Genomic DNA, 24492 nt, shown 5'->3' with positions numbered 1-24492 from the left:
ATCTTTTATATAAGAGTTAAATCGTTATTATTTTTAAAATTTTGTAATTATAGCAAACTCTTAAGAACTTCTTTGTAATATACCTTAAAATATAATAATAGTTTCATACTTATTTTGATAATCTTTATTTATAACATAACTAATAATGAATTAAAATTAACAATATATTAAAAAAATAATCAAATATAAATGTTTTAATTTAAATTAATCAGATTTTTAAAATAATATTATTTAAAATCCAAGTCCAGACTATCCAAATATAAATTTGCAAAAATAAAAAATTATTTTGTATAGCAAATATGTATGAATATGGTATCAAATTTTATTAATAATTCCACATAAGTTTGAATCGAATAGTAAAATCCGTAGATTTTTATGATTGATGATAAAAATGTAATACTAACTTAATGTATACATGCTCTGAAAAATAAGTTATGTTGTGGGGAAAGATGTGTTCAAGTCATTCCAATAAGAAAAGTCCATGGAAAAACCAGGAACCTCTCTACTTCTATATAAAATCAGAACGCACAATGAAACCTTCAAATTCTATCTCTAATCAATTTTTAGGTAGATCACAAACTTTAGTCAGTTTAAATTCAAATTATACAATCAGTCACCCTGTATTTAATCCTAGCTCCTAGCACTCTCCAAGTGTTTCAGAAATTTATAACTAGATTTCTTAATCCCGTTTCAAGGCCTTCGTGATTAAGCTTCTTGTAGATATAATTGCTAGGTAAGCTAATACCGTGATGGCAATACCTGCAAGCAAGACAATACGGTCATAAGCAGCATCCTGGACAGTGTAGACACGGAGTCCTATTGTATTCCAGTTGCTCTCCGTCCAAACAGGGTCCAGCATTCCCATGGTATCGGAAGAATTCGAGGGCAATAAATTCCAAGTTCCAGATTCAAACTTCAATCTAGTGGAATATGCTGGAACATACCTGGAATAGTAAATGAACATCTTTTTATGTCTGTAATAAACAACTCAAGAGTAAGATCTTCAAATCACACATTAGTTCATTTATCCTGAACTGGAACAGACAACTCCCAATCATATATTCTGATTACTTGTCATGAACTAAGGTAGGTAAACAAGATGCATGTAATAAGTTTGCACGGCAAAATAATACAGCCAAGCGGAAATAGAGACTAGATTTGGTAGCACATCATTGTTCCCAATGCAGCCAAAATATATTCCTGATAACTCTGTGCACAAAGAGTGAGGTCCGATAGGAAAATGCTATATCCATTTAATCAATAAAGACGTGTTTTTACGGACAAAATATCTTAATACCCAAGCCCCAATCGTTCATTGGAGGGCAACAATCCTCCCATCTGACTAAATGTTTCTTGAGGACTCACCTCTACCAGACCAAATGAAATTTCTTATTACCACTAAATTTCTTGTGTATCAATATAAGATATCCACAATGCAGCAGTAATTTGTAAAAATAAGAGAACTGGAGTGTAGTTTCGTATGGGAAGCTAAATATTATACACAATTTGGCTCAGATGACCAAGTTGCAACACATCGAGGTAAGACTGCTATATAAGCACATAATCCGCAACCTTACCAACTAATCTGACACGTGTAGTTCATAAAGATGCTACATTTTTTAAAAGAATAGATGCATCTTTAGAAGAGACAGTATGCTCAAATTTCTATTCTACAATTGAGTTCCTCAAATTCTCCATGGGACCATGCTCACTAACTTCCCTGACCAAACAACTCCAGAAAAGAGAAGGGTAAGAAAAAAAAGAAGAAAAACTAGGGTTGAGGGAAGAAGTGGGTTTCTGGTTTTACTAGACCTGTTCAATTTTCGAAAACCATCTAAATCAATGTCAGTAAAAGAGATAATCTAGCAGCAGATGACAATAGTAAATACAATAAAGAGTAGAGACAAAATAAAACCTCCAGTGGTATCATAAACATCTTTAACTTTTACTAACATAACCATAATTTTTATTCAGTTCCATTACTAGATTAAAGTTCTAGCAAATACATTACCTGGTCGTGGATGTAACACACACTCCCTTGCCATCGGTTTCTGCTTTGATGCAAACTTCACTTCTGTTGCTACAACCTTGAGAACAAACAGAAGTGGCATTGTCCTCCAGTTTGGATGTTTTATCAGCCAGAAAATTCCAAACAAATCTAGAAATATCACTGACATATCCAGGATATGGCGTGGCAGAAGGTTCCCCAAGGATGACACCAACATAATGGCTTGGGCATGTACCAGCAGGCGAGATGTAGTTCTTCACCAGCTCGCAAGATAGACCAGGATCACAGTCTAATAGACAGCCCATAAGTTCTTCAACCAGAGTGATATTCACACTGATGGCACTCAGGTCGGAACTACTTACATCTTTGCTATCACTTGCAAGAATGTAAAGTGTACGTGCAACAAGAGCAGCTGCTGCTGCTACAGATGAAGAGTTTATATTTGCTGTATTGAAGATATGAACCAAAATAGAAGGTGAGGAAAAAGGAGATCCGGAATGGTCATGTAAAATTCGAGATAAGTTTTAAGGCAAATAAAAAGCAAATCATAGGAGAATATAAAGTAACTCACACAAATCATCAAGGTGACTATGGTAGAATTTGTTGGTGAAATTGTTATCAAAATCTTCTAATACAATCCCAGGGGTGAAAGGGTTCTGTAATGTGAGACAAAAAAACAGCCAATAAGTATACAGGAATCTAACTCATAATCTACATTTAATTGTCTTTAAAAGAAAATAAAAAATTTATGGCTTCTTTTGGTACATGAATTTTTTTTGAGTTATTAGTTCTAAAATTAATATTGTATTTTAAACAAAAACACATCAATTAATAATTAAGTGAAAATTATGACGGAGCGAGAAAATTTTTAAATTTTCTTAGTCTTTTCTATATTTTTGTTTGTGCTTAATTGTTCTATAAATTCACATCTATCATATACTTTCATGGATTGACACACGAATTTAGAAAATGAAAACAATAAAGTTTTTTCATGTACTAAATGGAGCATATATTTCTTTGCTTTCCATTTTGCTTCATAAGTTTCTGTAGCCATGAAAATCAGAATATTCAGATTGATAAGTAATCTCATAAGTAGTTATTAATTTAAGTCAAAATCAGGCTTTTAGAGTAAATCATAATTCTAATTGGCGAATTCCAGAAGTTGAGTGGAGCAGTCATTCAGACCAATGGTTTTTCATAACCAAATTTCATAATCATGCAAGTATGGATCTATGACATGAATAATTAGTTCGAAATCAGCTTATCAATTAATCAGGAAATTCTAGTAACCAAGGAGCACAGAAAAGTAGTTCCTGAAAGGGACAAGAAACCTGAACATAAAATGCATCCAACAAAGAACTGCTAAGTTCAAATTCTTTTTTTTCCCAGTAGTTATTATTTTACAGGTTTCTTAAATTTAAATGAAACAAGTGAGAAAATAGAGAACTTCGTATTATATTTACATCTTATGTGCCAAAAAGGCAAGGAACTGCTAAAAGAGAAAAAATATAAGCTTAGATGTTCATTATTCAGTACCTTCCTCAGAAATGCCATCAGGGAAGATGGAGGTATCCCAGGATTTGAATTGCTAGCTGAAAAAATTGAAACACTTTCCGATTTGAGTGAATCCCCAGCTTGTTTTAAAGCATCCAGTGTCTCATTTGTGTTGGATGAAACCTGCAAAAATACAAACAGATAAAAGTAAGTAATATTTCACCTCACCCATGCGAATATATACTGTCACTATACAGTATGAAGAACCACAACTTTGGCTGTCTTGGACCATGAGGATTGTTAGAATATTTGAACACTTGCATGCAAATATACATTGTCAAAAAACAAACTGAAGGACCATAATTCAGTCATTGGTCTTGGCCATGACAAGTTGATTCATGGAAAATCAATCAAGTTCCGATCAACTTCTTCCTTTGTTAACCAGGTAAAAACAAAAGGCTGTAAACTAGAAACCATTATCCTACATTCTTTCCATTTCTGCTGGAATATGTCTACTCACTTAAAATCTCTCAATCCCAAATTCTCTTTTCTTGTCAAACCTCTTGCTTATAATCTATTTTAAAAATAAAAATTATCAGTTTATGGCATGTCAATAAGGGGCACAGAACTTTTTTAAGAAGAAGAAAATACTATAGAGAGAGAAAGAGATAGAGAGGATAATATATTCTGCTATCAAACTACCAGTTCTTTTTTTGGGGTAAAATTCAGCTACCAATCTACAACAAAAAATTAAAAGGAAAAAGGGGCCAGATATTAATATAAAAGAGCCTCCCAATTCATTTGCAGACAACAAGTAGGGGAATGCACCAATTATCAGATCATAAATTAGATGAGACTAGCAAATTCACTTCATTCACAAAGGAGAAGAAATAATAGGTTCAATTACTGTATAACAGCTACTACAATCAACAATTTGCTAGATAGAAGAGAGCATTACAGCGAGAAGAAAAGAAAAAGAAGTTCAAGAAAGAGAAGAAACATCCTGCATCAGCCTTGACAGAAATCCAGGGAGGTCAAATAATTAAGTCAGGTAAAGCATTGCTGTTTGGATGCACTCTAACAATGACAAATCAGCCATATGCGTTTATCACTTTCTTCCATAGATACTAAGCAGATAAGTTATATTTGGATACTCTCTCAAAATATACAGTCTTGTGAGAACAACTTTTCATGTGAGACTCTAGTTTAACTGTAATCATTTCTTGTTTAAGCTAATTGAGAAAGAACCAATGATTATCATTAAACCTTAACTTCTGGCCCTTGCATTACGAGGTTCCACTCCAGTGACCAGCATGCATTAACATATGGTAATTAAAAGTTGTACTATAACCAGCAAAGGTTTCATAGAATTAATTGAATCTTTACCAACTGGGAGAAAGAACTGCTCATAAAATCCTTTTCAAAATCTCAACCCTTATTATTGTACAATTCCATAAAAAGTTGCATCATTTTATAAGAATATGGTGAAAATCAACAGATCCAATAAGTTCGTTCAAAGAAATTGCTACTGACCTAGTTCCTAACATTCATAAACGTTCTTCAAAAATGGCAATATTGGCTAACAATACTTAACCACCAAGCCCGTTATTTCCACCAATGGGGAAAAAAAAAAACAGAACTGCTGCTATCTTGACACCCATCACTATCCTCACCAAAATATGTACCAATCTGTGGCTCTTCTGGAGGACTACTGCCACAATAATCATAGATTGCTTTTCAGCTTTTCTACAGAGGCAACAATATTTCAGTAATATATACTGCATATGCGTGAAGTTTACCTTCCTTGATGATAGAATCATAAACAAAATGAGCCATGTAAAAAGTTAGCGAGACCTATAAGCTGATAATGGAGTAAAATATTAAGTTCAAAGATAAACATATTTTCACTCTCAAAAAAGATTAAAAAAAGAGATACACATATTCTCACCCCTGCTTTATGGGCATAAAAGGTTTTGATCCCTTGACTTAAGCCTTTTCCAACAGATCCAATTTCTACAACCTTTTCCACAATCAGTAAACAATTTGTTAGCTTCTTAAAATAATTGCAACCTCCAAAAGAAAATTTAAGAAAATTAATTATCTAAACATAAAACTAAGTAAACATGACACTGTTAGAAAAAAGGCTTTATTTTTACAATTTCTCCAAAATAGAAACACGGTTACAATAAAATCATGTCAAAAAGAGGAAGTATCATCCGGGAAAACCAAATAAACAAAGAACAACAAACTAAGGCAAAGAAAAGCTGTTGGCATCAAACATTTAAGTTTGATAACTCTTTCCCGTATGTTATTCCTGTTTTGTCTCCTCCTGAGGGCAGCATGGTTATTTTGGGGGATGTTGGTTGTCAATTGTTAATTCTGACAAATATCTGGAACAGGCCTTTCTTCTTCTTGGACTAGTTGGCAGAGACAAAGATGACGTGGGAAGTCGCTTGGGTCACACATGGATGCTCATGATCTACAGTATTAATGATTTATTGAATCCAGTAGTTTGCAGACTTTCTGGATGACTTCAATCTTACAGAGTTTCACACCATGCAAGGATCATTATATGGGCTAATTTTCCGGAGCATCCATCACTCTTGGAACTAAATCCTTCCGAGGCCTGTATCTGATCATCACTTGGTCATTCTAGAGTGGGGGAAAGTGCAAGGAGGCTCCACACCCTTTTAATTTAAATGTATGTGCTTGACAACAGGTGGCTTCAAGGATCAATGGAATGGTAAGAAAGAATAAAGTCAGATGGATATGATAGCACTATGGTGGCTCCTAAACCCATGAAGTTTAAGAGCATGTGAAACAGGGATAAGAAGTGCTTTTGGCATGTGAACAGGCAGGTGGCACATGAAACTCACATTCTGAATTCAAACACCTGGTTTTGGTAACTAAGAACAGGAATAACCCTTGCAACATGTAGTTTTATCAAACGAAAAGAAAAGCAATGCCATGCAATCAGGATCAATCTTCTCCTAATTTATCTCTGTAAGTGGATCTTTATTAACAATCTTAGCAGGTCTAACCAAAACTATGAGAAATTAGGTAACAAACCACTTTGAGAAGCTGATATGTACCGTCTCAATTAATGTGCTATTTAGTCCCCTAACAGCTTCAGTCCTCAGATCAAGTTCAAGCAAGAACCTCCGGCTACCAAGGTAACCCCAGGACTCTCCAGTGAGAACCAGAAAGACAAGCTGCATTAACATTAAGAATCTGTCAGTACGCATCCAGCTCTTAAATTAGTAACAACAACTGTGAATGTTAACAAAAGCCCTATAATCCCATAAATGACTAGCAACAGTAAGCTATAATTTATATTTTCAGAAGGAAAAAGAAGTATTATGAACAGAGCACAAGTGCCACTAATGCACAGAAGACCACAATGGATTCAAATGCTTTAAGGTTGTATTGTGTTGGTTGTTTTTTTTTTTTTTTTTTTTTGGTTCTAAAAAAAAGAAAAAAAAAAAGAAAAGCAGACTATAATTTGGTGCTAGTGAATATGCCAGAACCATCAGAAATAAAATAATGTAAGAACTAAACTGAAATTTGAATCCATTTACCAATAAAACAACTTGACAAATCCTAGAAGATAGTCAGATTGTCAGAAAAAAAAAATGCATATGGAAAGGAAGACCAACTAATAAGCACCTGTTTATTGAGGTTCTCCAAACCATCAACATGAGAAAGAGCATCCACTGCTGCCAGCAGTGAGATCAGTCCCTAAAAGTATTTCGGGTATAATATTACATACTGATTTAGGCAGAAAAAATTGTAAGAGAAATAAATAAAATCTTAAATGGAAAAACATGCATCAAGCAAGTTGAACTTACAGATATTGGGGAATCTGCACCAAGATTTTTGTCACGAAAAAATGATGCAGAATCCATGGAGGTCATTGTTAATACAATGGGCTTCTTCTGGTCTGAGGATGAAATATTAATTGGTGGGAGAGATGACCAAACACTGCCCTTCATAATAAAGATATAAAGTAAAATTAGATTTACAAAATTTGAGCCCATTTCTGCGTCAGTTATATGCATTCAGTTTTCATTTTATCCAAGTAATAAGCACAAAGAGTTTAGTTCATGACTGAATATGGACTTATCTTCTCTGAAAAATTTTATGCAATTTCAATGGACATCCTTAATTGTCAACATACAACCACCTTTTTTCAGGAGAAAAATGAGAAAATCCCTTAATAGGAGACTAAGAGGGTGTCAACCATATAAAAAAGATTTACAAGTTAATCATGATATATACCAAATCTGCTAAATCCTTAGCATTTTTTTTTATAAAAGAAGAAGCTCCATTAAAAAAGCATGGAAGGACGGAAAGATCTAAAAGATGAAGAATAAGTTATCCTCCTCAATAAGTAAATTAAAAGTCAAAAATAAAAAATAAAAAATTGAAAACAGTGTGTACAAAATTGTCTCCTTTATCTTCTGTGTACGTTAACGTCCCAATTCACAATATAGTTATAAGATGCTTAAGTTTGGGAAGCCCAAAGGGAAGCCATAAAGATGACCCTCTCATTGAGCTAATGGAACGTCATCGCCTGATCAAGAGAAATCTGTTGACTTCTTGCTAACCATATGGCCCAAAGACCTGCAAAAATAGCACCTTGCCAAGCACCTTTGCTTCTTTTCTTACTCCAACCGCCGAAGTACATGAATTCATAAAAAATATCATCTGTAGGAGGCACCATCCAACTGAAGCCAAATTTATTCATCCAATCAGCCCACAATTTCCACGCCATGGTAAATTTTTTTTTTTTTTAAATAAAAGTGTGAATATGTAGTGATGTAAGGGTATCAAGGGGGCACCACCCATGTACAAAAACTTACATGTCGATTAGTATATCAACAATGAAACCAAGATCATCTAAGCAGTCTATGTTATGCCCCAAAAACGGTAAAACCAAAATAGTGAAACCAATTATCTATGATGGTACCAAAATCTACGCTTGTCCCTTCAAAAGCATGGTTATCTCTCTCATTGCATATGACCTAAAAAATGGTAAAAGAAATGAGTTCAAGCGTTTTCTTCTTGCTGCTAATGCCTTCCCAGGTAAGGACCTCTGAAGTGATTGACTCATTCATGACCCATGATATAACCAGTAGGCCGAGTACCGTGGACCAAATGTTATGAGATATAGAGCACCCAAGGAGAAGGTAGTTGCAAGTTTCTAGGTTGTTTTTGCAGAGGAAGCATCTATTGACAATGGTAAGACCTCTTTTCATCAAATTCTCCGAGGTAAGAATGAGGCAGGCCTTTTGCAGCCTCCCAAGCAAAAAAAGAAATTATGGAAGTGACACCCGATTTCCAGATGATACTGGAAGGGAACTTTCTCTCGCCATGAGTTGTGTTAGCAGCCAAGCAATTGTAGAAAGATTTGACAGAAAGACGTCCGTTCTTAGTTTGGTTCCATTTGAGTTTGTCTTCCTGATCTGTTAATTGAATATTAGCCAAAGTCTGAAGCAAAATCTCATATTCCTCAATTTCTCAGTCCTTCAGATATCTATTCATTACCACATGCCATTGCCTGGGGTTACCAGGATCAGCAGCACTGTTGGCCAGCAAGTTTTTATCCCTAGCAATTGCATAAATGAGTGGAAATCGGGTTTGAAATATATCCATGCCATGCCAAATGTCAGACCAAAAATGGATCTTATTACCTTTGCCAATACTCCAGCTAGAGTTGTGAAGGATAGGGTTGTTGAGCTTCCATATATTTTTCCATAAGCTTAACCCATGAGTATTGCTCTTGATTCGTGAATGGTCATAATTATCACCATTAAACCATTTATACTTTACAATTAATCTCCAGAGACTGCTTCATTTCAAAATCTCCAGATCCACTTTCCAATGAGAGCTTTGTTGAGTTTGTCTAGAGATCTCAAGCCCAAACCACCCTCTTTGAGAGGTACAATGTAAAAACAAATGGAAATTAGTATCATCATTTCTGAAGCACAAGATGTAAATATTAGGAGATAAATCACGGTAAAGGCGTTGAATCTGAAACAAATCTTTAGTATTGAGCTTTTGGTTAATAGTAGTCGATGGACATAACTTTACCTTCAAAGAGATTATAGCTTTTCAGAATACGTTGGCAATATGGAATTGCTTATCACTGGGTTCAGAAATACGGTACATAAAGAAAGACTTACATGGGAACAAACCAAAACGTTCAAGGATCCATGATCATCAATCTAGTGGGAAGTAATTTAGCAGGTTCATTGAGGTCCTGACATTAGAAGTCTTCCTATCAAAAAAGTTATGATTGAAATGGAAGTTCAAAGATATTTTTTCCCCAAAATTAGCAGCAAAGCTAGAGACATAAGGAGTGTATCACAGTGGGGATAACATCTTCATATGTCTAGTGCAGAGACATTTGAATGATTGAGAGATTGGAGAATATGAACAACTACTCATAATACTTTCCCAAGTTACCTTGATGACAATAGAGACGCATCGGTGTGGAATCAGATAAAGAATGCACTATTCACAGCTACTTTCTGTAGACAGCTCCTCAAGCATGATGGCACTAATTATTTTATTCCGCATAGGTAGATTTGGTTGGGGAAGATTCCACCCACATCTCCTTGTTCGCTTAGAAAGCTAGTAGAGAATGTATTCTGACTATAGACAAGCTAAGAAGAAGGGGCAAGATTTTGGTCAATATCTATTATTTTTGCAAAAGAGCGGAGGAAAATTACAATCACGTGCTATTATGGTGTCCAGTGGTCTACAGGCTATGGTCTATGGTTTACAAACACTCTTGGTATCAGCTGAGTGTGCTCAGATTCCGTGAGAGGAGAAATTTGAGCTTGGAAGGGGTTGGGTTGTAGGAGAAAATATGTGGAAATCATTCCACTTACTATCTTTTGCATTGTGCGGAAAGAGAAAAACAAAAGGGCTTTTGAAGGGGTTGAAGATATAGAATGGTATAATCTTATGAACAATAGACGATTTCAGACCCTTTATTTCTTGTTATTGGGTCACTCCGTTTATTATTTTGTGGAGTTAAGGAACCTATTCGATAACTAATTGATTTGTAAATATATTGTAAATGGGTTGGCATCCCTTTGGTACCAATATTAACGTACTTTTATACTTTTATTTCGAAAAAAAAATAGGCAGTATATCTAGTAGATAACTCGTAAAGCCAGTGAAATTTTTTGGCAAGTGATTGATCCCCCAACCATGTGTCCTCCCAAAAAAACCTCTCAATCCATTTCCCATATGTAGTTGAGCAAGTGGGCTAAACAAATGGTGGACCTGGAAAATGGATTTCCAACGACTATAGTGAGTTGTGGATACCCTGAAAGGGTCATCCAATCACCCCTCACTCCTCCATGGATACTGTTTATCAACTTGTGTCATAGAGAGTTTGGTTCATGAGAAAAGTGTCGTAGCCATTTTGCAAGTAGAGATAAATTCTTTGATCTTAGATTCCCAATGTCCAAACCACCCAAAACTTTTAGATTGACAATAAACCTCCAAACGAACTAAATGATCTATATTCTCCTCCAACTCCAGTCCATAGAAATCTTTTCGTTGTACCCTCAATTCTCTTTGCTATCCTAGCAAAAATGCTAATTTGAGATAGATAATATAATATAAATCCTTAATAAAACTAAGAAGGCGATCCTTAAACAAGAAACAAAGACACAAGATCTAGAATCACAAATCTCTAAAACTATCTAAGGCAGTTTTGGATCCTCAAATGCCCTTCTATTTCCCTCTTTCCAAATAACAAAAAGTTTCCAAGGGGATAAATAAGTTGTCTCCTGATCTTACCGCCTTGACCTACAGAGGAAGTCCAAATAAGGTTTATTTAGATTTTTATGGGGGAAGTTCTAGTAATTAGAAAAATAACAATAACTAGAAAGATTAAGCTAAGATTGAATTTGACTCATTGGTGGAGTCCAATCTACATCTTTCTCCATCTCTTGGATTCTCACCATGTATACACAGAAAATTCACCAAAATCAATTTGAAAGCTTATTCAAGAAATATTTATATCCCTCTTGCTAGTTTTTTCTTTTTTTTAGTCCTGAAAGGTGTCCTAAAAGTTCAAAATGGAGTTGGGTAGAAGTCCACAAGGGGCACATGCCATCTGAGCTAAGCTGGTTTGGCATTCCACTTGCCAGTTAGCGTCCAGTTTCTCCAAATTTTATGCAAATTGAGCAATAAAATCGATATTTACTTCCCAGAAATATCAACAGTTTTCCATGCATTGTTTGGGAAGGTTCTTGTACACACGGTAGATTCAGTATCTTTTTTAAAAAAAAAATAAAAAGCATAAAGGGTATTAAATTACATGCACCAAGAGGGTGAAGAACCCATGTATGAAAAGAATTTACATATCGATAAGTATATCAATTAGTTAACCTAGGTTCTCTATGGAGTACAGATTTTGTTTCATTATCAACACTCCAAGGGGCTGGAACCATCTCTCTCAATTTCATCAATACTCCTCCACTCCCTCAAAAACTCCTATTCATTTCCTTCCAAACTATCCAAAAAATAGCCAATGGAATGAACCTCAAATACTTTTTTCATCTCGTTATATCCTTCCAATCTCATATTTTTCCCTTGATTGTACCCACCATGACCCAGTTGTATCTCAGAATTCCAAAGTTATAGACCATAAACTGTGGGCAATGGGACACCGAAGAAGGATGTGATCACGTGTTTCCTATGCTCGCTTACATGAACAACACCAATTCACCATAATCTTCTCTCTTCTTATAAACTTATTAATAGTCAAAATGCTCGCATGTGCTGCTTCCCAAGCGAAAAATGCTATCCTTGGAGGTGCATTTACTCTCCAAATGTATCCAAACAGGAAGCTTGGACTCTTCCTTGGTCAAGAATTTATAATACATCCATACGGGACCATATTGGTTGGTCCTGGTAGTCACTAAACAGTAGACATGGTATCTTACATTATGCCTTACAGATTTCTTCAACACTTAGATTGTCTAACTACTTATTTTTAGTTTACACTTGTTCCACTTTAAGATTATTATAATAAAATAATATTCAAATTGTTTCATTTCTGATTTTCCATTCAAAAAAATAATAGTAAGATCATTAACGAAACAATTTGAATATATTCAAAAACATTAATAATAAAATCATATTCAGGAAAGTTCACCCGGAATGATGCATGTCATAGTTGATTAAGATCAGTTTTCTACTTTCTGAATTCTAGGAGCAGCATACCACTAGTTCATTTTCATTCACCCATGAGTAGAGTGCCTTGGACCTATTCCCGCCACTCCTCGCCTTATTCTGCCTTTTCATTTTCAACCAACAAAGACCTAGAAAAGCCTCAATCAATCGGAGGAACGAAGTAGCTCGCTTAAAAGGAGAGGAATGACTTCAACAAGAGGAACTACTCTTTACTTCGATAAAGAAAGAACTTTCTAGAGAGAGTTGCTTACTACTAAAAGCAAGATGCCCCCCTAGTCTGATTTTATTGATCACTAGCCCTTACTCTCAGTCATTGATTCAAGAACGAATACTGAGACAGGTGTCCCCCTGTCGTTTTTTTGAAAGAAAAAAACATTAATGAAATTTGCACACTTCTATCCCGGAATCCCCATGCCTAGAGAACTTGACCTATTTAAATTTAATTAAATTGCAATCTGTTCTATAAAAGAATGCAATTTGTGCTACTAACCAATAATACTTAATTATCTATCAGCAAATCAAAACGTAAACATTTTCTAACTTGAATGTTTCATAAACTTGAGTTTATTTCTTGTTCAGGCACACAATCAAATTTACTTTTCCACTAAAAGAAGTTCAATTTAGTTATCTTGAATAGAAATGAGAGATTAACACTCTGATGGGCTTAGTAGCAAAAAGAAAAAACAACAGAAATGCAAAAATGGTCATATATTTTGTCAATTGGCAGAGTAATAAGAATGGAAAGTATCCAAAGAACTGTACCTGTATCCACCTAGTGGAAGACAAGTCATTTCTTTCAGACAAGATTCTGAATTTTGAGTCCCAGCTTTTGTCGTCTACTTGAAAAGGAACATATTAGAAAAGTACAAATAGTAAACCATGAGAGAATCTAAAAAGATTTACAAAGTCAACTCAATGACAATTATGCCAAAGAAGCAGAATCAAGTACCTCCATCGCCATATCAAACTCAGCTACATTAGCAGTGTAAGCTTTTCTTGTCTTGTCCTTCTTTGAAGCAATCTGCATGATAAGAAGAGAGTGAAGATATATGAATCAATAAAAAGTAATTACCCAACTCAGCATGAAAGAATTAAAAAATGAATTACAATCAACCTGCAAAATGTAATCATTTCAATTAAGTTGTAGAATACTTCAGCTGATAAAAAGAAGTTTATTTAAACATGCTCAAGCAAGCAAGTAGTATATATGGAACAGTAGACAAAGGAAAAAACGCCCATAAAATAACAGAATTATTTAATTCTTTAAGTCTCATATACTCAAAATTTCATAAGAATTAGCTTTGATTGGTCAGAGGTAAGTTCTCAGATTGGTCAGAGGTAAGTTCTCAGCACTCGAGCTTTTCATCGGAATCATGAAACACGAAGTGGTCTACCCACCAAGAGTTCCATATTATTTGCTCCTACATTTTCAAGAGAAAATAAGACAGACCGATCCTCATTCAGCAATACTGTTTTTGCCTTCCCACCAGCCCACTTGTCTGTTATTTGTCCGATCTTCTTATAATACACAAAAAGTGGAAAAGTAAAAATGATGTCTCATGCTAAACAACACAAAAATTGAATGTTCATTGAAGCTTCCACATGTATGTCACCAGCTGGCAGACAGAGAAGTTAACTGAAACCCAATATGAGTGCAATAGACATGCATCTAGTTATATATAGATATAAATGTTTTGCTTCACGCACCACATCAAGAGGCACACAATCCAAGGCATTCAGAACCACTTCTCTATAGAGAGGAAGTGAAGTACCTAACCACCTGAGCTAAAGGTGGTACGGGCTTTATAATTGCAAAGATACCAAGCACCTGCTATGCTAGTTAAAGAGAGGAAATAGAACTCATCATTTTCAGTTATTTAAAAAATGAAAAACAGTTAAACTAGCTTTGATTAGATCATGTATTCCTTTTTTACTTGAAAGTCTATGTTTGAAAAAAAAAAAAAACGAGAAAAAGAAATAGATCAAATTACAATAAGAATTGCACTCAGAATACAAAAAGGGATGGGAGTTTCAGGGTTTTGTGGCTTCTTAATCACTTCTTAGGAAGACGTAACTGAGTGCCAGCCTCAGAATTTTCAGCTAATGCCTAATGGTACCCCTTCTGAGTTCTGTATGCGAGTTGCACACTCCTGATACTATAATAATTCTGTTAGATCTATTCATTTCTATACAGCTATATACCACACTCCTAAATCTCAAAATGGTAAAGAATTGGTTAAGCAACCTTAACAGACTATATAATTTAGCAAAATAAACAAACATCTTAGTGCTGTTAGACAGCACTTGCATGTAAACATTGCTCTCAGTTCTTATAATCCTTCTCTAGCTCAAGTCTGTTTTCACATGTCATAAAAACCAGAATTCTAGCTTGTGAAAACACCAAGTAACCTTTGTAACACAAAAAGAGATGGAAACAGCAAAAATATAAATGATGATATCTCCCAAATTCACAGAAATCTTGGACAAGAATTACCTCCAGCACAGTGTCCGTGCTACTCTCAGAGAGTAAGAATGCAGGAAAATTATAAGTGTTCCACATGATACCAGATCCCTGCAAACACAAGATCATGCATCTTTAGCTTGTTTAACAAAATACAAAATTAGAAGTCCTTGAGTCCTCAAAGCAGCACCAGTCAGTGTGAGTTTATTCAAGGAGTTAATTGGCAAGCCTGATAAAGAAGCAAAATGTTCATTTTTTATAAGAAAAGGAAGAGATTAATCTTAGAGAGAGAGAGAGAGAGAGAGTATACAAGGCAGAAAAGTCCTAATAATGTAAATGATAGATTGATTCATTTTCTGTAGCTTAAACTTTTGGAATTATTTGCTAACATCGATTGTTTCTCGTGATACTAGAACCAGAAGTGTTGAGCTAAAATCTTAATTGATGCTCTCTTTCTGAATTAATTAAAACTTGGCAAAATGTATGATACATACGTATTTGATAAACAACTTCAGCCAAATGGGCTTACACATGAGGTGATATATTAGAAAATAACTATTTCTTATCAAGTTAAATATTTAGGATAATTTGGCTGCAATCAATTCTCTCATTAATAAGACAGAAGAAAGAAAATAATATAACATGAATGAAAACAAAAAACAACCGAAATAGGGAAGAGATCAACCTAAATAGCTTCCCAATTTCTTTGCAAACTAGATATAGGTGTATCATTGAAGAACCCATGTACTTTAGCCCACAGAGGTCAAAAGAACTGATGCTAGATATATTGACTGAAGATTCAGACATCATATCACCATCCATTATTTAAATACTCCCAAGATAAACCATGACTATTATTCCTACAACCTTGACAATTGGAATCTGAATATATGCTGACTAGTTGATCTGAAGTATCCTGTCAAGGATAAATGGTGGTGCATCAGCCTATTATATTAATTTATATCTATATTTTTTAGTTTATTTACACTTTGTTTTTCTATATTTATTAGGAGAAGTATTTTCAATCCTATTAATATAAGTATTTTTTAGTCAATCGCACTTAGAAAAATAACTATTTGGCACATTTATAATCTTTTTTAAGATGAGTATGTCTCACTTATTCTTTGCGGATGATGCCTTATCTTTTATGAACCTAGTGTTAATATCATTCTTCACTTGAGGTTCTTATTACTTTGCTTCCAAATGGTTTCCGACCTAAAAATCAACTTGAGTAAGACGGAAATGGTTCGGATTGGTGATAGAAGGGAGGAAGCTAGTTTGGCTAGGATTTTGGATCGCAAAGTCACTAATTTGCCTATCAAGTACGTTGGTCCCCCACTTGGGGAAAAATATAAAGATGTTAGAATATGAGAACCCATTATTGACATGTTTGGCAGGAGGTTATCAGGGTTGAAGAAGAATTTCCTTTCTAAAGCAGGAAGACTCACTTTGATTAGGAGGTTATCAGGGTTGAAGAAGAATTTTCTTTCTAAAGCGGGAAGACTCACTTTGATTAAGAGCACACTTGTTAACTTAACAATCTACTACATATCCATCTTAACAATTCCGGCCAGCATAGCTAGAAGACTTGAAAACATTCAATGTAGATTCTTTTAGGGTGATGAGGATGGTAACAAAAAGTATCATTTGATTAGGTGGGAGGAGGTTAAAAAACTGGTTTGAGAGGGAGGCCTCGGCTTGAAGTCTATTGTGGAGTTAAATCTGGCTTTCCATGGGAAATGGTTGTGGAGATCTCTTGGGGTGAAGGGGAAAATGTGGTGGAAGGTTGTTCGTGCTAGATGGGGAGATTAGGAGAGGGAGAGTGGAAGAAGGGGTAAATTTATGGCTCACGGGATGAGCCTTTGGAAGAAGATTAGGGATGAAAGCCAATACATCAAGGGCTGTCTGGGTTGAAAAGTTGGTAGGGGTGATGGGGCTAGATTATGGCATGATAAATGGATGGAGAACTTCAGCTTAAAAAACAGATTCAAAAGAATTTTTGACATTGCTTGCAATAAGGATGCTAAGGTGGAGGAGATGTGTGAGTTTATGGGGGAGGATAGGGTGTGGGATGTGAAGGTGAAGAGAAGATTGCATGACTGGGAAATTGATGAGTACAGCAGCCTGCTTTTGTCTCTGATAGAAACAAATTTGAAAACAGAAAATGATAAAAGAATATGAAAGCCTGATGAGAAGAAAGGCTTCTCGGTGAAATTTTATACGGCTGTCTGACTAAGAAGGACAACAGCCACAACATATCTGCTCCGTATAAGCAAATTTGGAAATCTGAAGTCCCTCCTAGAATGGCTTTTAAAATATTTCAAAAAAAAATTCTCTTTTTTAAGATCATCATTCACTTATTCAATAAAGTATGTTGAGACTTTTATCATTACTTGATTTTGTCCCTTAATCAAATCTTAAAAATAATACCTAAGAACCCTAATTGTGATATCTAAGTTTTCAACAAATCCCCAAGTAAACACATCAATTCTAATTTTTCCTACATCAGTCAGTATTCGATATAAAAGAGTACCACATCCAAAATCTCAAAACTCCACATTCAAACAGCCAAGCTCGTTTGACCAAAAAAACACAAAAAATAAAAGGCCAAAAAACTTTAAACCTCTACCAACCGCCAGCGTGTTCACAACTCACAATTGGGCATTGAGTGACACTGTACCTATCACTAGCATTAGAAGACCCCTGATCAACAACCCTCCAAGAGCCCCACCAAGAAACTCTGCAAGACAGTGCAACATTCGCCTCTCTATGTTCTCCAAGCTACTGCCTAGCTACTGCCTCTCTTCATCTTATCTTTCAGTTGCATCTGACACTGACAATCAATTTTGCAACTATCAGAGTTGATTAACAGAGTCCTGCCATTGTCCAGTGACTAGAAGCAGGAGCGTGAGGCACATGAACATCTGGTTAATTGTGGAACTCGCTTGACCAAAACTATTTTGACTTTCCTAACCTCTGAGTTTGACTATACAAGTTTCATCGACAGGTTATCGCCTTCAACAAACTAATCCGACTCTAGTGTACGAGAAACTTTGACTTAACAACAATGAAATTGAATGCTAGACAAGATGCGTATGAGAGAGACATTAATACGATTTAGAATAATACAAAGGGCGACTGATGCAATTTTCAAAGAACTAAGACACTTATGTGCACAAGTAGCCCCACCTGTTCAAAACCTGAAAGTTACACAAGCCACCGCAGTTGATAGGAGACATGTTGGGATAATGTTATATATATCACTAAGAAGGTGAAAGTCAAAAGTCTTGATTTCGATGGAAGAGGAGATCCTGGTTTCTTCCTTAATTGGTCTCATTCAATGAAAGAATATTTTAACTAGTATAATATGTTAGATCCATGAGGGTTGTATTTGCCAAAATAAATCGGTTGCATTTGAAAGATATGGTAGTGCAGTGCTAATGAGAATCTAATAAGAAGAAGGCAACCAACAATTGAAACATGAGATGAGATGAGTCAGTCTTCATGAAAAGTATTTATCTCCTAACTCTACATTAACTTGAGTACTTGGAGAAGAAAAACTCTATATTAACTTGAAAAATGCACATTCAAGAAAACTAGTATATGCATTCAACAAGTATTGCGTTCTTGGAATTTGCCATTTTTTTAAGGGAGTAAAAGTTGATCCAGAAAAGGTTTAAGGGTATCCAGGAATGGCCAACTCCCAAAACTGTACCTGCAGAGTGAAGCTTCTGTTGCTTTGCCTCTTTCTATAGGAGATTTATTGAAGACTTTAGCACTGGCGCTACAATGGCACAATTACTAACTGCATCAAGAATAACAATTTTTTCTGAATCAAAAGAGGGTCTAAAGCTTTTGATACCTAGCTACTCTATGTATGATATCTAGGTTTTTCCCAAACCAGTAAGATGGTAAATTAACCTTAATTTGTTTGACATCAACAAGTTTCACCAATTCTCTTAGAATCTATTTAACTAAGTGCTCATGAACATCTAAGAAAGTCAATGGACATCGTATAATCAAAGAACTACTTTCAAAGAGAAATGACTCATTAATCAGCATTTCAAATCAACATAAGAGAAGCCTTCACTGTCAAAAAGGCAGGCATAAGTTCAATCATGTAAAACTCTAAGGAACTCACTCCAACAACATATTAATAACATACAATTGGGTTCCATTCATAACCATTGCTTTGGTAGGGCGCAAACTCAGCTTGTGGGAACTTCCGATCAGGAGAAAATCCTAGGGATAAAAAATACTAGTATTAGCAACAAAAACGTAATTATTTCCACCACCTAACTTTCTTTAGGTAAGAAACTTCGTCAACACAGCTTAAACTCATATGAAAAGACTCGTAATCAGTAGATAAATTACCTTTCAACTTATTTTGGATTCCAGTTCCTGATTCAAGTAGGACACCACCAATATTCTCAGTGAAGCTTGAATCATTCAACATTCTGAAATAGAAACAGACATCCAATATTTTGATTATTGAAAGAATTGTCACTCTTTTCGCAGAAAAATATTAGCAGAGAACAATATCTAACAACTACAGTAAGGATAAGCGATTCATCCATGGATGCCAACAGCATCGTATCAGATGGATATGTGCATCAAATTCCTCCATAAATGACATAATGCACCATCTGTCCCAGTAGGTGCAAGAAATAAATTTCAGCACTTGGTCCAATATTTGGTAACTATTTTATGGAAACCCTCTACAAATAATAATGTTGAAAACACCTAGGAAAATAAACATCCAGACATGGCTGACATCACATAGAAAAGAAGTTACCAACTTCTTCAGGAAAAGAACGAAGTCACCTAAATACTAAATAGAACCTGAACCCAGCACAAATATATAAAACTAGCCTTCTCATATGGAAAAAGAAAAAAAAAAAAAAAGCAAATACAGAAATTATGGTGCCAGGCAACCACAAATATTCTCCACATGTATATCCAAGTTTGCAGAACTCAATTTATATTTGTTAATTTACTTCAATCACTTTCACCACTCTTAGGTATAGGTTATTTTAGACGATTTCATAATAATACCGTATAAATTAGGATGCATTAATTGAATTGCTATCTTGCCATTTACATATATGATTAAGTGATTTTAACCAATCTTACGATTTCCTTTTCCTATTTGGAATTGTCAGCATTAACAGGTGAATAGAAGATTTCAAGAATAATTTACAAATACAGAGATGAAGTCCTTATGATTAAATTCATTGTTTTTGTCTTAAAATGAACACATACACAATAAAAGAAAGCATAAGAGAGATTATCTACATCCTTCTTTGAAATTAGATTCATCTATTCTTAGATCTGCAAGGAGGAATAAACACACGAGACACATCTGCTGATTGGTCATTTCTCAATGACGAAAGTAAATGAACCTAAAACCAAGTCCAGCTATCCCATTCTAGAAAATTTTCACATATTCAATTAGCAGAACAAGGCCCCACCAAATTGAAATTTGTTTGATACTAATGGAAAATCTCAGCATGTCCATTATAAAAAAATCAAGATCAAGCATTTAGCTGATGACTCTTTTTTTTTTTTTTTTGGGGGGGGGGGGGGGGAGGGGGGGTGGGGTTTAGTAAAAGAGGAAATAGTATAAACAGGACCCTAAAGGGACTACCAGCCATGTGAAAAAACCAAATTACGCAGCATTGGAGCAGTAAATCAACTAGGTTCCAAGAGTGTCTCCACCACAGAAGATCTAGGACCAATGATATCTCATGCTATGAAAAGAAGAGCAGTGCCCGAAAAAATTCTTACGTTCCTTTTTTCTCGAAAAGACCTATATAACAGCCAGTTTGGCAAAGAAAATTTTAGAGGATTACGCAAATGAAATATCTCTATAGCTCAATGTAGCCATCTTTGTATATGATCAGAATTTTTCTTTTTGGATAAAAATAATTAGTGTATTGTATATAAGCATCAAGAGGATGCAACCCGTATACAAAACTTTATAGATCAGCCAAAAAGTCTACCTAATCTCCAAAATCCTCATCGATACAGAGAAGATGACCCTTAGTGGAAAAAGCCCAAGGTTTAGAACCATAAATCATTGAACCTATCAAAAGAAGACTTGGTGTTTTTGCAAGTCCTTTTGTTCCTTCCTTTCCAAATAAACCATAAGATGGCAAGAGGGATAAGGCCTATATTCTTGTTATAACATATATCCCCTTGAACACATTAGATCATCCTGCTCAAAACCAGTAGTGTTAAATTCTTTCCACTTTTTTTTTTTTGGAAGAAGAAGAAGAGGAGAAAATGATAATTTTATACAATGCTACATTACTTCTGGGGTATGATAATGCACATATGCATGTTTAGTACTATAGTTGCCAGCATTCTGAAAAAATGGGTTATTTTTTACTTGCAAAAGCAGAGAAAAAACCAAGAATATACAAGTTTTAGAAATAAAAATGTCAACATGCCTACTGAAGAAAGCTTGAATTTCATCTTCTGACACTAAAATAGTAGAAGATTGAGCCAGCTCCTTAGCATCCTTGAATCTTATGATTGGAGCCACAACCTTATCTCGTCCAGGATCTGAAGATAAATATGGTAAGGTGAATAACCATCCACAAGAATATTCATCCAAAAAATTTCCCAACCTCTAGAGTTGGCATGATAAATAAAGCCTGAAAAGGATCTTACTTGAACAACCAATCTCCCCAGATAGGTTGAGGAGTCGTACACAAGGATATCCATCTGCAACTATGTACATTAACTTCCGGAGATCAGGAACTGATTCAATTGAATTCATCTGTCCTGAAGTTTTGATAACAAAAAATTGGATTAACATTTCAACAATAGAGTTCGATAGCCAATTTTTTGCAAGCATGCAGAAGCAAAAGTAAGAAACATGACTGACAAGTTGTTAAATATTAAAGCAAAAGAGGAAAAGTAAGAAACATGATTGAAAAGTTGTTAAATACTAAAGGAAAAGAGGAAAGCATTGTGCAATACTCGCATAAAGGTAACCAAATTGATTTCTCACAAAGAGAAAAAAAGGAAAAGAAAAAAGATAATAGCATGGATATAAAACATTACAGCTACTGCTAATGGTGTTCCTATTTCCACACAGTTTGAAGAAGACAACCAAATTACTTCATATAGAATGTGGCCAACAATGGCAAGGGCCTATACATGTTGAATGAACACCTGTCAAGACCTAGGTAGTAATGACCTAAGCAAAATATGTGCATTTTGGGTTTGTTATTGGTTAAAAAAATGTTTTGATTAGTGAAATTTAGTTTTTAGTTAATTAGCCTTAGCTTTTAAGTAGTTTACTGTCAACTATATAGAAGCTGATATCTTGTATTTTCTGGTCATTCAATTTAATGCCAAACAAATTATTAATTTCTCTCAACATATTCTCTTGTCTCAAACCTTCTTCTCTATCTTCTGTATTTATCTCAGCTTCTTCTCTCCATTACCTGCTACTTCATCTCTGTCTCCTTGTATTTCTTATTCTATTATTAGCTCCAGAATCAGGAACCTGACAACCCCATGCGATTATTTTTTTGATGAACCCAACAAGTCACCCGGCACATGAATCACAAAGCAGCGACTGCCAGGAAATGCTGAATAAATAAGTGTAAAGCCCGACTGACAATCAATAATTGAGGTCATCCGCACTTTGATCAAGGTCAAGCAACCCTTAGAGAATGTAATGTTTCATGCACCGAAATTATAGTCCTAGCAAATTTCTTCAATTTTCTTTTTAAAAAGAGAGGTATGGTCGTCGCACGTAATTCAGAACCTAGTTGGCGAATGTTATCTGATCCTATATTTCAACTAACATCTAACATGAAAAAAGATGAAAATGATAATTTGGAGGAAATAATGAAAGAACACGATCAATGAAGCGAAAAGGTGAATTAGGTCCAGCATTTTGCAATTTGGCAAAAAGCAGCTCAAGATTTACCAGAGAATGGAACCTTATTCTACTAAAGGAGTTGGCGGAAACTTGTTCTTCTCTGTCTTGAGGAATAAAAAATGACATTATATTAAAAACACTATCGTCTTCGCAGTTGCACCTCATTTCAACAGCCAAAACTGACGGTAATTTAAAATTTCCCGTAATCAAAAACGTTTAAAAAAAAAAAGAAAGAAATAAAGAATCGGAAGCGCGTCAGGATGGCAGAGAATCCATAATCGAAAAATCGAAACGCTAGAAATCCATGAGAGAACTCAAGGGAACTCACCGGAGAAAGAGAGGCATAGCTGGAGACTGAAGACTACAAGAAGAAGACTGACAAGTTTCACGTCCACGACCTCCATAAACCCCTTGGAGCAAGAGATTTCTTTCTTTCTTGAGGAAATTCCGAAAACGAATATTCGAATGTGTATCTTATCGAAGATTCAAGATCGAAGACTGTTACTGGTTCGATTGTCTGCTGCTTGCTGATCTTTGAGCATCCACCAAAGGGACGAGACGAACAATTACCCGACTTGGGACCCGACGGGTCGTCTTTTTAACGGTGAAGAAAACAGTAGCGGTTTAACAAATCCTGCTCCCTATTGCCTTACCCGTAGGAAGGACTTGGGGGAGTATTTGTGACCAATTGATCCAAAATTAGTGACCACTTGAGAATTTAATAAATTTTATATAATTTATTTTTAATATACAATATGTAAGTATATAATATACGATTAAATATTTAAAACATTTTTTATTAAGTTATCTAATATATAAATAAAATAAAATAGCTAATTATATTGTGTTTTTTGTCAATTTCAATCCCTAAAATTTGGAACAAAAAATTTATTCAACATCAAATTTATGTACTTCTTAATAAACCTAATGAATCGATTCAATTTTTTTAATGAATAAATCATATTAAATTATAGTTTTTAATTGCTCATCTCTTAAAAAATATAATAGAAAAAAAATACTTATATTAAAATTAAGATTCTAATTTAATGATAGATTCAGTTTATAGTTTATACAATCTTATATATTATATTTAAATTTAAACACGAAATAACTAATAATTTTTACTAAAAAAGTTAACTAAAAAAAAGTCTATTCGTATTTTGTTTGTATTCAATACGAATAGGGTATTCAATATGTTTTATATATATATACATATATGTACCCAGACTCATATAACATATACGTTATATTTCTAAGTTCTCATAAAAGTAATATAAGATTTAAGAATATAAAATAAGTATATATTAGGCAGGTTTGACTACTAAATAATAAAGATGCAATCTTTTACTAAGGTGAATAGATATTTTACTAAAATTGTAAATATTTTTGTATATAATTATATTACTAAAT

At 34.6% G+C, this 24492-nt stretch overlaps 1 protein-coding gene across 1 annotated transcript; it reads right to left on the bottom strand.

Moving 5' to 3' along the window:
• Positions 1–463: 463 nt before the first annotated feature.
• LOC110809727 (Zn-dependent exopeptidases superfamily protein) lies at positions 464–23741 on the bottom strand. The gene is made up of 16 exons (XM_022035635.2): positions 23411–23741; positions 21858–21971; positions 21635–21749; positions 19557–19639; positions 19348–19424; positions 15216–15293; positions 13671–13742; positions 13484–13557; positions 7351–7483; positions 7169–7240; positions 6595–6714; positions 5451–5522; positions 3545–3685; positions 2580–2664; positions 2012–2453; positions 464–944 (listed from the first exon to the last, which is right to left on the bottom strand). Exons 1-16 carry the CDS (start codon positions 23484–23486, stop codon positions 680–682), a joined length of 2019 nt encoding a protein of 672 aa, XP_021891327.1. The 5' UTR covers positions 23487–23741; the 3' UTR covers positions 464–679.
• Positions 23742–24492: the final 751 nt, after the last annotated feature.

Source organism: Carica papaya, chromosome 1 (genome assembly GCF_054855325.1).
Source record: "Carica papaya isolate Zhongbai chromosome 1, ASM5485532v1, whole genome shotgun sequence".
NCBI classification, from domain to species: Eukaryota; Viridiplantae; Streptophyta; class Magnoliopsida; order Brassicales; family Caricaceae; genus Carica; species Carica papaya.
The sequence above is the reverse complement of the archived record's forward strand: the minus strand, read 5'-3'. Positions and strand labels throughout refer to the sequence as shown.